Source organism: Apodemus sylvaticus, chromosome 20, assembly GCF_947179515.1.
Source record: "Apodemus sylvaticus chromosome 20, mApoSyl1.1, whole genome shotgun sequence".
NCBI lineage: Eukaryota > Metazoa > Chordata > Mammalia > Rodentia > Muridae > Apodemus > Apodemus sylvaticus.
In genome coordinates this window covers 23,079,492-23,092,375 of record NC_067491.1, presented here as the reverse complement: position 1 = coordinate 23,092,375, position 12,884 = coordinate 23,079,492, and the positions used below count along the sequence as shown (strand labels likewise).

Sequence of the window (12,884 nt, the reverse complement as noted above, 5' to 3'; positions counted from 1 at the left end):
GCACTATTTAAAAATGATCAGGTTAGATGGCTTTTGAGAAAAACAAATTACTACAGATAATTAAAGCAAAAGAAAATGAATATGAGGAATTGGATGCTGATAAGTTTATTGGGAAAATGAGAGATGTAAAAGCAGATGATTTTCTGCCCTTTGATTTTGTCACCAGTGATTATTGTAGTTGTCTGGCAGTGCCAAATGAGTAGCTGACAGGGAACCATTTGGTAATCACTCCAAAACCTCATGGTTATTAAAGTCCATGTTTACTATGGCCAGATGAAAAACAGATTGGTTTCTGTCTCCTTTGAACCTTCCAAATGTAATGTACAATATTACATTGTCTCAATGCAAATCATTAAGAATTTCAGAGACCAAGATGTTTACAAAGTGTATTGCTTATGCCTTTAACTTCTGTAATTCAGAAGAAAGCAAAAGGCACTGAGAATGAATGATGAACTGCATCATGTTACTTGTGCCCATGCAGGTACCATATGGATATATGCCACATTAGTTATTTTTTTTTATTGCTGTGATAAAACATCATAACCAAAGCAACTTATACAGAGATTTATTTTGGACTTACAGTTCCAGAAGGATAAGAGTTCATTATTATGGTGGGGATGTGTGGCAGTAAGCACCGTGTGTGTGTGTGTGTGTGTGTGTGTGTGTGTGTGTGTGTGTGTCTGTGTCTGTGTGTGTGTCTGTGTGTGTGTAAAAGTGAGTTGGTAGGGTAGGCTGTCACACGATTGATTTTGGGAATTGGTTAATATGATTATAAGGCTTAGAAATAAAATCTGGGTATAGCTCAGTTAATAGAATGCTTGCCTAGCATACAGAAGGCTTTGAGTTTGAGTCCTAGCACTGCATTAAACTGAATGCATGCTTATAATCTACCATGTGGGATGTGAAGACCAAAGAATCAAAGGTCAAGATCATCCTATGTTAACAACACACACACACACACACACACCTAAAAACAGTAAAAAAAAAAAAAACCTCTAAAATGTACAAGGCAGACTTTCTTCTTGTTTAAAGGACCTCAGTTAGTTTCTCACCAAGGCTCCAGCTGGTTAGATGAAGCCCACTTACCCCACCAATTTTGAGGAATTGGCTCATTGTGACGGTGAGGAGTGTATTTATGAAATATGCAAAGCACATTGGAAACCTAGAGAGTTGGTACTGGCATCTTGAATGAAAGGGAATCAGGAAGCAGAATTGCTTCTTTTTAGAGAATGTCAGTCTTTATTAATATTAATTTAATAGTAATAGCCTTTAACTAATTAGTTGAGTTCTGTACATTGTGGAAATTAACCTATTTTACTTTGAGCGTTTAAATGTTAATCACATCTGAAAAACACCTCAGCAACATTGAGAATTGTACATGACACAATATCTGATTATTGTAGTGTAGCCAAGTTGTTGTATAAAATCAACTTGACACCCACCCATACATGCTTCTGTATATCATATTTGCTGTGGACTGACTTCTACCTTACACTAATTCACAATGAAATTCAAACCTTCAGTATTTCAGAATGTAACTGTATTTGGAGACACAGGGTCTTTAAACAGGTAAAGTGAAGGATCACTGAGATGGCTCAGTGGGTAAAGTGCTTGAATGCAAGCAAGCCCTACATCCACAGTGGAAGGAGAGAAACCATGTATAAGATGCACCCTGACCTCCACATACACACCATAGCCTGTGCATGCCCCCATCATATGTGAACATATAATAATAATAATAATAATAATGATAAGTAGAATTTAAAAGAACAGAAAGTTAAAGGTAAAATGAGGTTATTCGAGTTGGTGCTAATTAAAAGTTTCTAATGTTCTTATAATAAGAATGTTTCCAGATATATACAAAAGATAGGCAAGCACAGAGAGAAGATGGCTGACTGCAAGCAAAGAGGAGAGGCCTGGGAAACTCACTTCCTGTGACCTTGTCCTGGGATTTCCAGTCTTGTTGCTTAGGCCTCCAGTCTGTGGTAGTTTGTTATGAAAGTTTGTGTGAGTCAGGGTTCTCTAAGAGGAGCAGAATTAAAGAATGAATCTTCCCCAGCTCACAATATGTGCATATGTATATATACATACATATATATGTATATATTATATATGTATTTCATGAAAGAAGTAGGCTCTAATGCTAGTGAAGGAGTGGACTTGCTAGTGAGGAGACAGCAACCAAGCAAAGACAGAGAGCAAACTTCCTTCTTCCATGTCTTTTAGGCTGCCTGCAGAAGGTGTGGCCCAGATTAAAGGTGGATTTTTTTCTTCTCAGATCTGAATTAGAAGTGGATCTTTCCACTGCAGATGATTTAGTTAAGAAAAAAACGAATTCTTCACAGGTGTGCCCAGCCATTTGGGATTTAGTTACTTTTAGATGTACTCAAGTTGACAACCAGGAATATCATCATACAGGCCCAGTAAACTGGTGAAGTTAATTTTGGTTCTACTTCCTAGTCCTATGCTCCCAAAAGTAGGACTCAGACTCAAAATATATTTACAAATACCCTGGCTATATAGCTAGGCTATTCTCTGACTAGATCATAACTTAAGATAACCTATATTCTAGTCTACACTCTGCCACATGGCTGGTTACCTGTGCTCAGGTACTGTGAATCAGTCTTGTCACATCTTCCTGGACAAATCTCCCATTCTTAGCTCTATCTCAGAATTCTTTGTTTCCTGGATGTCCCACCTTCTAATCTTATATAATCTTATCTGTAGACCTTAGGGTTAGGATTTTTAATTGATAGATGATGATGCATCCATACAATATACAAGATACAAGATATTCTCTCTCTAAAATTCCCCCTTTTAGTCCAATAAAGGGCTGTTTTTCTTTTAAATATAAATTGAATACAATTATAATAATTGTGAAAACTATAATGTATGATGTAAATTTACAAGGAAAATTCTATTATCTATTCTATCTTGGTGTATTCAAAGTTTTGTATGTAACTCAAATTTTATCCTAACTTGTTTTACTAACCTAAAAACATCTTAAATCCTGAATAACTCAGACTTAATTGTCTCTAGATCTCAAACCCATCAGAGGCCGGGTATTGGTTGCGCACGCCTGTAATCCCAGCACTCTGGGAGGCAGAGGCAGGTGGATTTCTGAGTTCGAGGCCAGCCTGGTCTACAGAGTGAGTTCCAGGACAGCCAGGGCTATACAGAGAAACCCTGTCTCGAAAAAAAACCAAAATCAAAAAAAAAAAAAAAAAAACCAAACAAACAAAACCATCAGAGACCTGAGAAGGAATAATTATTACCTGAGGAAGTAGGAAGTGTAGGCAAGTAGCTTCCAGGATTATATAAAAGATAGACAAAGTTGACTGCTTGAACAGTTTTTCCTAGGATTGTCTCTGTAATGTTGTAGCATCCATCTTCAGCCTTCTGGCCCAGTATATCTGGCATAACTTTTGTGAAGCAGGAATTATGAATGACTTGTTCACCCTGTCTTGGCAGAGTTTGGCAGTTGACTTCCCTGTGTCTGTTCATCCTTTCTGGACAGCATTTTGTTTGTAATTGAAGCATGAACATTTTCTTTGCCCAGTGGCTAGCTTGAAACAATTCCGTATGGAAGTTATTGATGCTCATCACCTTCCTTGAAGTAGAATGAGCTTACTGTCAGGAGCAGACCTGTATCATAGTCAGAAAGATCTTTTAATAATGAATCAATTTTAAATGGCATTTTTTTGTGGATCTCTGAGGTGTTTGAAGACCAACTATTTGTAGTATATCTGAATTGTCAAACATAACCTGTATTTTAATCACCCTTAAGTCTAAGCTCCCTATAGTGTTTCTTCCCCATCTAAGACCATGTCTTGGTTACAAGTACTTGGAACCAGCCCCCTTTAAAGGATAACAACCATCTAACATGTATTGAGTGACCAAAATTCCTTTAGCCCACCTCTTGGGAATGAGATGAAGTTCTCTTATGATGGCTTCTTGTTGATTTTGAACATAGTCTTCCTTTTGGGGGGGGGCCAAGAAAATTGGGAAAATGGTTAGTCTTCAGAAAGCCAGCTGTAATAGTTGCTATCCAGTCTCTATGTGCTGAGAAAGTTCAGGGCTTAACTGAAGTCCTGACTGGAACAGTCTATGATACTGGACTAGTTGGGGTCAGCAGCTTTCTCTGAAGCTGTCCTGGATGTAGAATTTCAAGGAATTAGCATTGATGCAGTTTGAAGTAGAATCATGCAGGGAGCTGGAACAGTAAGCTTCAGCATCTCAGCATCCCCATGGGTGAATCTTGTCAGGTGAATTGTTTTTTCTGTGAATACAAAGCTTTCAGAGGTAATATATAGTTTAGTGTTAATGTATAGAGTGTGCAATGTGCACAGATCAGTTAAAGATGATTATCTGCTCCTTGTCCAAGCAGATGAAAGAACTGTCTTTCTTTAGGAGCTCGTTTGATCATTTAACCATTCTGCAATATAAAAAATAACCTATTTATTCTAATCTATCTTTTGCCATGTGACTGGTTACCTATGCTCAGTGGACCTGTCTTGTTACATCTTCCAGTGCCTGTGCCTGGCTCTATCCCACACAATTCTTTCTGTTCCTTCTTCTGTCCTACCTTCTACCCTTTCCTATAGGCAATAGGTTTTTTAATTAACAGGTGATGTATCTAGACAACACACAAGATATTCTCTCAACAGTAAGCTAATAAGATGCTTGATCCGAAAGGCCACACTTCATCTGACCATGGTACAACTCCCTTGTAAACAACATAATAATCATTTTCTTCTTCTAGGATAAGATGCATAAACATATAGGAATGATGTTAGGCTTGTAACTTCAATACTGACACAGACTTAATTATGACTGTAAATATAATATGAGGTCAGGATATCTTACATGACAAGCCAATGAGAAGAAGGAAAGAAATCAAACTTACTTGATTTATACATGCACATATTCAAAATAAGAAATTAGAGTTTCCTATATCTTATGTAGTCACAGCACACATATATTTATATCTTCTAGTCTATCCATTTTATATTGTTTATCCTCTGTAAGCATCTTGTCTGGTTGTGGTATTTGGACTGTGTTACTATAGTTTTTCACTGACATTAATCATAAGAATTATTAATGTGAAGAGATTTCTAAGAGTTTTTGTATACATTAGAGGTAGCCTTTCTTACATTTGTTTCTTACCAGTGTGATGTCCTTGTAGTAATTGGAGTCAGTTGTTTCTGAGGCATTGATGTCCTCACATGGCTAGGTTATAGTTTCAACCTCTAGTCAAGTGAGATTGTTATTGTGGTCTCAGAATGTATTATTCCTCTCTGTGGAACTAGTACTTCTAGAGCTTTGTATCCCAACTAGTGGAGAAGCCATATAGGAGGTGTCTTTTTCAGAATATGTATGTACAAATTCTTGGTGAGCCATGCTTCAGGAAACAATTGCTGCCTGGATATTGGTGAGTAGAAAGCCATATTCTTGATCCCTAATTCTATCCCTGCCAAGATGGCCACTTTGTTCATGAACCTATTCCCCAGGAATGCCTGGGTAAAGACTTCGTGAAATCACAGAATGGACGATTATCCATTTGATCATTAAATTCCCCACTATGAGGTTACCCTTTGTTAAAACATTCATGTGACACTCAGTTATCATCAGTATCAAAGCTAGTTAGTAGTTTAGACTTCTACATAGTGTCCTGTGTTATTTTTGTTCTCCTATTCACTGATTCAATTTTTTTTCTTTATAACCCTTTAAAACTATAAAGATCATTCCTAGATTATGTGCTGTGGTTTAATAACATGCCCCTCCCTACCCTCAGAAATAAAAGTTTAAAACATATAAGGCTCAGTTACATGAATTTTTTTGTGCACGTGTGTGTGTGTGTGTGTGTGTGTGTGTGTGTGTGTGTGTGTGTTATCTTCTTGTGTATGAATGCACATGTATGCATTCGTATGTGTAGGCAAGAGATTGACATTGGGTAGTCTCAATTTTTGCTCTACTTTTTTGAGGCAGGGTCTCTCCCTGGGCCCGGAGATCATTGTCTTGGCTCAATTTTCTAGTCAGTGAGCCTCAGGGAAGTCCTGGCTCACTCTTCTAGCTGTAGGATTTCGTGCATGTGCCACCATGGTAGGTTTTCAACATGGCTTCTGGGTATGGAATTCAGATCCTCGTGTTATGTGTCAAGTGCATTATATGCAAGTCTTCTCTATTGCTCTAAGTGAACATTTTATTGGAAAGAATAACACATTTTTAGCTAGAGTAAGGAAGAAGGGATTTTGGAATGTCTGAGGCTTATGTAACTCACTTCAACATAGCCTTCATCTTTCTACCTCACTTTGTGGGATGATAAAACATTTATAGTGAAGGTATTACTTTCATTTAGAGCCAATGATTAAAAACAAGAAGGTCAGTGTCATCATTATTTATTATATGCTGTTCTCTAGATATTTGAAAAGTCATTTAGAAAAGGGCAAGGGTAATTACACCTACTCTACCAAGTTCAGTGAGGAAAAGTCACTTAATTTTTTTTAATTGCTCACCTATCTGCATGGTAGCATTTGGAATGTGCAGAGATAATACCAGTGGGATAGGTTCTGAATTGGGCAGGTTATTGTCTAGCCTTTCCTTTGGTCTCTGCTCCATCCCTGCACTTCTTTTAGACAGGACAGATTTTGGGTCAGAAGTTTTGTGTGTGGGTTGCTGTCCCTATCACTCCCCTGGGGGTCCTGCCTGACTACAGGTTGTGGCCTCTTCAGGTTCCATGTCCCCACTCTTAGGCATCTTGTCTTAGTTGATTCCTGGGAGCCTCCTCGTCCCAAGTGTCTGGGACTTCCTAGAGGTTCCCCAACCCCTCTGCAACTGCACATTTCCATCCATTCTCCTGGCCCTCTGGGCCTCTTTCCTGTCTTTCCCTGCACCTGATTCTGCCTCCTCAATTCCCTCCTCCTCCTCTGCCCCTCAGATCGCTCCCTCCTCTTGGCCTCCTATGACTCTTTTGTTTCCCCTTCTAAGTGGGATTCAATCATTTTTGATTGGGCCTTCCTTCTTGTTTAAGTTCTTTGGGCCCGTGGAGTATAACATGGGTATTCTGTACTTTATGGCTAATGATCAGTGAGTATATACCCTGCATGCCTTTTTGGGTTTGGGTTATCTCACTCAAATGATATTTTCTAGTTCTATCCATATATCACAAAATTCATGATGCCTTCATTTTTAATAGCTGAATAGTATTCCATTTTGTAAATGAGCCATAGTTTCTGTATCCATTCTTTGTTTGAGGGGCATCTGGGTTGTTTCCAGTTTCTTGCTATTACGAATTAAGCTATTATGAACATAGTGGAGCACAGGTCCTTGGGGTGTGGTGGGGCATCTTTTGGGTATATGTCCAAGAGCTTCTTTTATTAATTGCTTTTTCCTTTAATTGTTGGAGTTAGGTTTCTGTTTTGTTTTGTTTGTTTGTTTTGGTGACAGCATCTTGTAAATATAGCCAAGGGTAGCCTTTAAACTCTTAGTCATCCTCCTGTTTCAGTCTCCCGAGTACTGAGGTCACAGGTAACCACGCCTGCATCATGATAGACTCATTATTAGGCCAATGTTGGACATCAGTACTTGTTGGTTGGCATTAGCTACTTTGCAGTCTTACTTATTTACATGTCGGTGATGTACACATCACATCCTATACCAACTATTTCCTAGATCACCAACTCCAAATCCCATTCCAGCCTATCCACTTCCCTTTCTTTGTTTTTAAGTTTTAATAACATGTTGTTATTTTCTGATGTGACATTAGTCTATTCGTTTTATACTTGTATATAAGATTTTGTTATATTTGTGTATATAGTATTCTTTTGAAGGGATGCCCAAGTCTTTCAGTTCTAATCTGAATGTTTCATGAAATAAACGAGTTTCTCTTTACTCCATTAGCACAGACAGAACTGTGTTAGGATGCAGCATGAGCGATGCCGTGACTCTGTTCTCGGGGCCTCGTCGGTCCTGTGGCTCTGCTTCCTCATGCTGGATGGCTGCAGTGCCTTAATCCTGCTTCTGGGTATTTCTTTTTGCTTGGGATACTTATCTTTTCCCTAAAGTTTTTTATGGTCATTATTTTGTTATGTGTATGGTGTTGGATCCCCTGCAGCTGGAGTCATAGATGTTACGTGGACATTAGGAATTAGACTCAGGTCCTCTGGAAGAACAGCAAGTGCTCTTAACCACTGAGCCAGATTAATTCTCTACAGATTAATTCTTTTTTTTTTAAAGATTTATTTATTTATGTATATGAGTGCACTGCAGCTGTACAGATGGTTGTGAGCTATCATCATATGGTTGCTGGGAACTGAATTCAGGACCTCTGCTCACTCTGGTTCTGTTCTCTCTGGCCCCACTCACTCTGGCCCAAAGACTTATTTATTATTATATGTGAGTACACTGTAGCTGTCTTCAGACACACCAGAAGAGGGCGTCAGATCTCATTACGGATGGTTGTGAGCCACCATGTGGTTGCTGGGAACTGAACTCAGGACCTCTGGAAGAGCAGTCAGTGCTCTTAACTGCTGAGCCATCTCTCCAGCCCCAGATTAATTCTTAAAATAAATAAACGACCAAAAAGAAACATTTCTCAAAATCCATTTCTGTTGTTGAATTTTTCAGTAACCTTAGCATAAAATGATTTCCCCCCTCTGCTGTAATTCATGATTTATTTTCTACTTTCTTAATACATACAAATTTTCTTTTTCTAGGGTTTCCAGACTTATAGGATGGCTAACCATTAATGGAAGGAAAAGCATAAGTTTATCATCCATTATGGAGGCAGGCTTAGCAGATGGAGAACCTGACAGATCTTCGGTGAGTATTTTAACAAACTATGTTATTTACTTCGGTGAGTAAATAAGGACATGTCATCTACAGCTGGAGAGGCTGCTGCAAGCAGTCACTGAAAGCGAAGCTTCTTTACTTGGTTGGTTGGTTTTGTGGGTTTTTTTGGTGTGTGTGTGTGTGTGTGTGGTTTTGTGTTTTTTGTGGTTTTGTGTTTTTTTGAGGTTTTGTGTGTGTGTGTGTGTGTGTGTGTGTGTGTGTTTGGTTGGTTGGTTGGTTTTGCTTTGTTTTGTTTTGTTTTGTTTTTTTTTTTGAGACAGGCTCTCCCAGTGTAGCCCTGGCCGTCTGTGAACTCACTGTGATAGACCAGCCTGGACTGGAGTTCCTAGAGCTCTGCCTCCTGCCTCTGCCTCCCAAGTGCTGGAATTAAAGGCAGGTGCCACACGCCTTGCAAAAGCAACATACTTAAAGTGCTTTAAAAATAATACTTAAACTCCTGTGTTGTTGTGAGAATTATAGGCTGTTTGAAGATTGTTGGAGCAGAGCCCTATCGAGTTTCTGGTATTTCTACTTCCTATCCTTCTCTGTCTCCTCCTAGCCATATTGTCTTAGACATTCTGATGTAATAGTTTTACTATATATAATATAATAATAGTATTGCTCTTCAAACCTTTTTTGACTCTTAGTAAAATCGAAGAGGACATTAAATACCTCTAAATCTCAAACCATGTGCAGCTCTGAGCAAGGGGAGTGAATGAAACATTTAAGCTAATCAAGAATTAAGAGCAAGTGCCCTATATAGTATTATGAAATTTGAAGGTTTAATAAGTGATCCTTTCTGAATTAGATTCTGGAATTAAAGTATATGTAGATAGCAGTAAAGTATATACTATCCCATAATTGAAAAACAAAAACTGTCACTAGCATAGATTAGGTGGATGATATGTCATTATAAAAATGACTTTGCTCCAGAGTAACCATTTTAACTCTTAGGTTTGAATCATTCTGTTAAATATTGATTGATAGAAGCTTTGTTAGCAGTGTTTCTCTTGCCCAAAGTAAAGGTGTCCTCAGTACAGTGTAGTCAGGGTGGAACTTGATCATTTACTTGTGTGTGTTTCTGAGTGTGGTTTTTGTTTGTGGTGATAATGGAACTGATGTTTTACTAGTAAGCTAATCACCACCCCTAGATTTTGTTTGTTTGATTGTTTACTTATTTAGAAAATTTCTTGTTGGAACAAGGCATGGGCCCACTTTTGTCTTTAATTTACTATGGAAATGAGTTACTATTCATTCTAGGTGTTTGTAGACTTTATTTGGGTGGATGTTCTTTGTTCAGGCTCCAGTGTAAGAACAGTGTAATAACTGCAGTATGCAGCTTTGATGACTTGGATTAACTTGATTCAAATGCGCTTTGAATTTCTGCTTCAGGTTTGTTTTGGTTCCTTAAACATTAAAAAAAAATGTTAACCTTAAGAGTGATCACTTGTTAACAGAGAAGATTGGCTTACACAGGACATGGTAGCTGGCTAGAAAGGGACAACTGATGGTAGCTTATTTTATCTTTATCATTTCAGAAAAAGTTGACAATAAACCTTATATTTAGCATATTATATTTACTTGACTATAACATCATCTTTTGGAAAACTACTTCACTCTTCTTATGGCTGAAATGTGTTTGTCCTAGTTTTGATTAAAAAAAAAAGTCAATAATGGGGCTTGGGTATAGAAGGGCCCAAGTGAGGAGGTCCATTCATTCCCTGAGCAGGAGGTTCTGAGTGATGAAAGGATCAGAGGGCTCCGCAGGAGGAGCTGCAAGCAGCACTCCTCCAGGGTTTCTACTGAGCTCCCTGGCTGAGAATGAGTTCTTTCTCTGACTTTCCTTGGGAATGGACAGTGAAAGTGTAAGCCAGATAAATTCTTTCCTTCTTAAATTGTCCTTGTTCAAGTCTTTTATCACAGTAACAGAAAGGAAATTTAGTAAAGTAAATAAAACTTTAATTAATAGTATTAAATTCTGTACCAGAGTCTGTATTAATAAAATCTCAGTGGTTTTTTTTTTTTTTTTTATTTTAATTCTAAATTCTGCTACTTGAGAAGTTAGAACAAAGAGGTTGGAAAAGAAGGGGTTTTGTTCCTGTTAATTATTTATTCTGTGACATACTACAGTTTATTGTAGAGAGAATAATATTGATAATTTCAATAAACTACAGAAATGTGAAGTTAAAGCTGGTATTATGGTTCACTTTTGAGTTATTTATTTACAAAATAGCACCTTTGGATTTAATGCCCTGAGCCAGCCGACATACAAAAGAGGTGGTGAGAACTTGGGATCTGAAGATTTTTAGCTGGAAATCTGAGCTGAGCTGGCCAGGTTGGTGTAATCCTGTAATCTCAGCCCTTAGGAGGCTAATGCAGGAGAATTATGCATTTGAAGTCAGGTTTTACTAGTGAGACCCTGTCATAAGAAAAAGGAAAAAGCTTTGCCTTGGTGTGATGGGGGTAATGAATAAAATTTCCAGAGTTACAGTTCTTTATGAATTATAAAGATGATAATTGTAATGATAATTGTAACATCTGTCTTCCAGAGTGATTGTATTAATAGAAATGAGGCTTTTATTGCTTATTATAATGTTGCACACATTGTAAATATTCATTAGATAAAAGCTACTATTTTTTCTTTAGTATGTCTTTGACTTAAAAGAATTTTCTTTAAAAAGAATTCTCTCTAAAGATCAGTAAGAGGAGAAGTCTGTGAGATCTATTTATGTACACTGGATAGTTGTAAAAGCTTTATGTTTTTGATTTTTATTTACATGTATGGGTGTTTTGCCTACATGCTTGCTTGGTACTGTGGAGGCCAGAGGAGGGCAACAGATCTCCTGGAACTGGAGTTAAAGACAGGTGGGGTTAGAAAGTCAGCCCAGGTCTCGGAAAGAGCAGCTAGTTCTCATATTCACCGAGCCATCGTTCTAACCTGGAAAAGCTCTAAGAGACTGAATTGTGAATAGCAGAAGTTGAAGTAGGGAGGACTCACTTGATTGAAAATGAGCAGGACATTTCAGGATTAAGTAGGTGAGGATCACCAAGGAATTGGGTGTTAAAATTGAAAGTAAAAGTTGAATATACTGGGTTGGAAATGAAGTGAGTAGTGTTTATTTGCCAGGTATGTGGCTGGTGAATGGCTCACTGGGTAAGGGCACTTGCCACCATGCCTGACAGCCTGAATTTGATCTCTAGAACACACAAGCTAGAAGGAAAAAATCTGGCGCTGGTAAATTATCCTCTGTCCTCCACCTGTTTGCTATGTGTCCCCCACACACTGTATGTTCCCTAATGCGCAAAAGAAAGTAAATCTTTAAAAAGTACGATATCGTTAAAAGTCAATGTCCCCTTAGAATTACATAATTTCATGTTGATATGCAAAGTAGATCTACTTTTAAAAAATAAAATATTCCAATGCACAGTGAGACGGTTCAATAAATTTGGGGAAAAGAAGAGTTAGTTACAAGAAAAATAGCCAGTTCTCTACACAATATATCAGCAGGTTTCCTAGCTGAAATTGTGTTTTGATTTGCATTCCTGGTTGGAGATTTTTTTCCCCATTGGTGATGATAGAACCCAGGGCTTTGAATATGCCAGGCAAATGCTTTACTACTAAACCTACATCCCCAGTCCTGCTTGGGAACCTTCAAGTATGGTCCTAAGATTTTTGGATTCCTAAAAGGCTTTCACAAAATGTGAGATCAAAATTATCTTTATAATAATACTATGGTGTTTGATACTTTTTGCTTTTTCTTACTTTCTTGTTACCTGTATACTGATTTGGTAGTTATTCCAATGTATGTTTGTGAAATCTTGTGATTTCATTTTTTTAGTTTAATTTTTTCCACAGTCTATTTTGGCCTTTTAAAAAAGGGATTTGTTTCATTTTATGTGAGTGGGTGTTCTGCTTGAATGTATGTCTGTATATTGGTGCCAGAGAGATCAGAAGAGAGTATTGGATCCCTTGGAACTGGAATTATGAATGCTGTGAGCCATCATGTGGATGCGGGAATGGAACCTGCATCCTCCGCAAGAACACGTGCTTTTAC

General features: G+C 37.9%; 1 protein-coding gene across 33 annotated transcripts in view; it reads left to right on the top strand.

Annotated features, from left to right (window-relative positions):
• Nucleotides 1–12,884, top strand: part of Osbpl8 (oxysterol binding protein like 8) — a 209,546-nt gene that overhangs the window by 31,049 nt on the left and 165,613 nt on the right. For all 33 annotated transcript variants that reach the window (XM_052164856.1, XM_052164854.1, XM_052164845.1 and 30 more), the window contains one exon: nt 8,715–8,820. In XM_052164856.1, coding sequence (XP_052020816.1) covers nt 8,779–8,820 — 42 coding nt within the window. In that variant the 5' untranslated portion in view covers nt 8,715–8,778. Of the gene's footprint in view, nt 1–8,714; nt 8,821–12,884 lie in introns of those variants that run through there.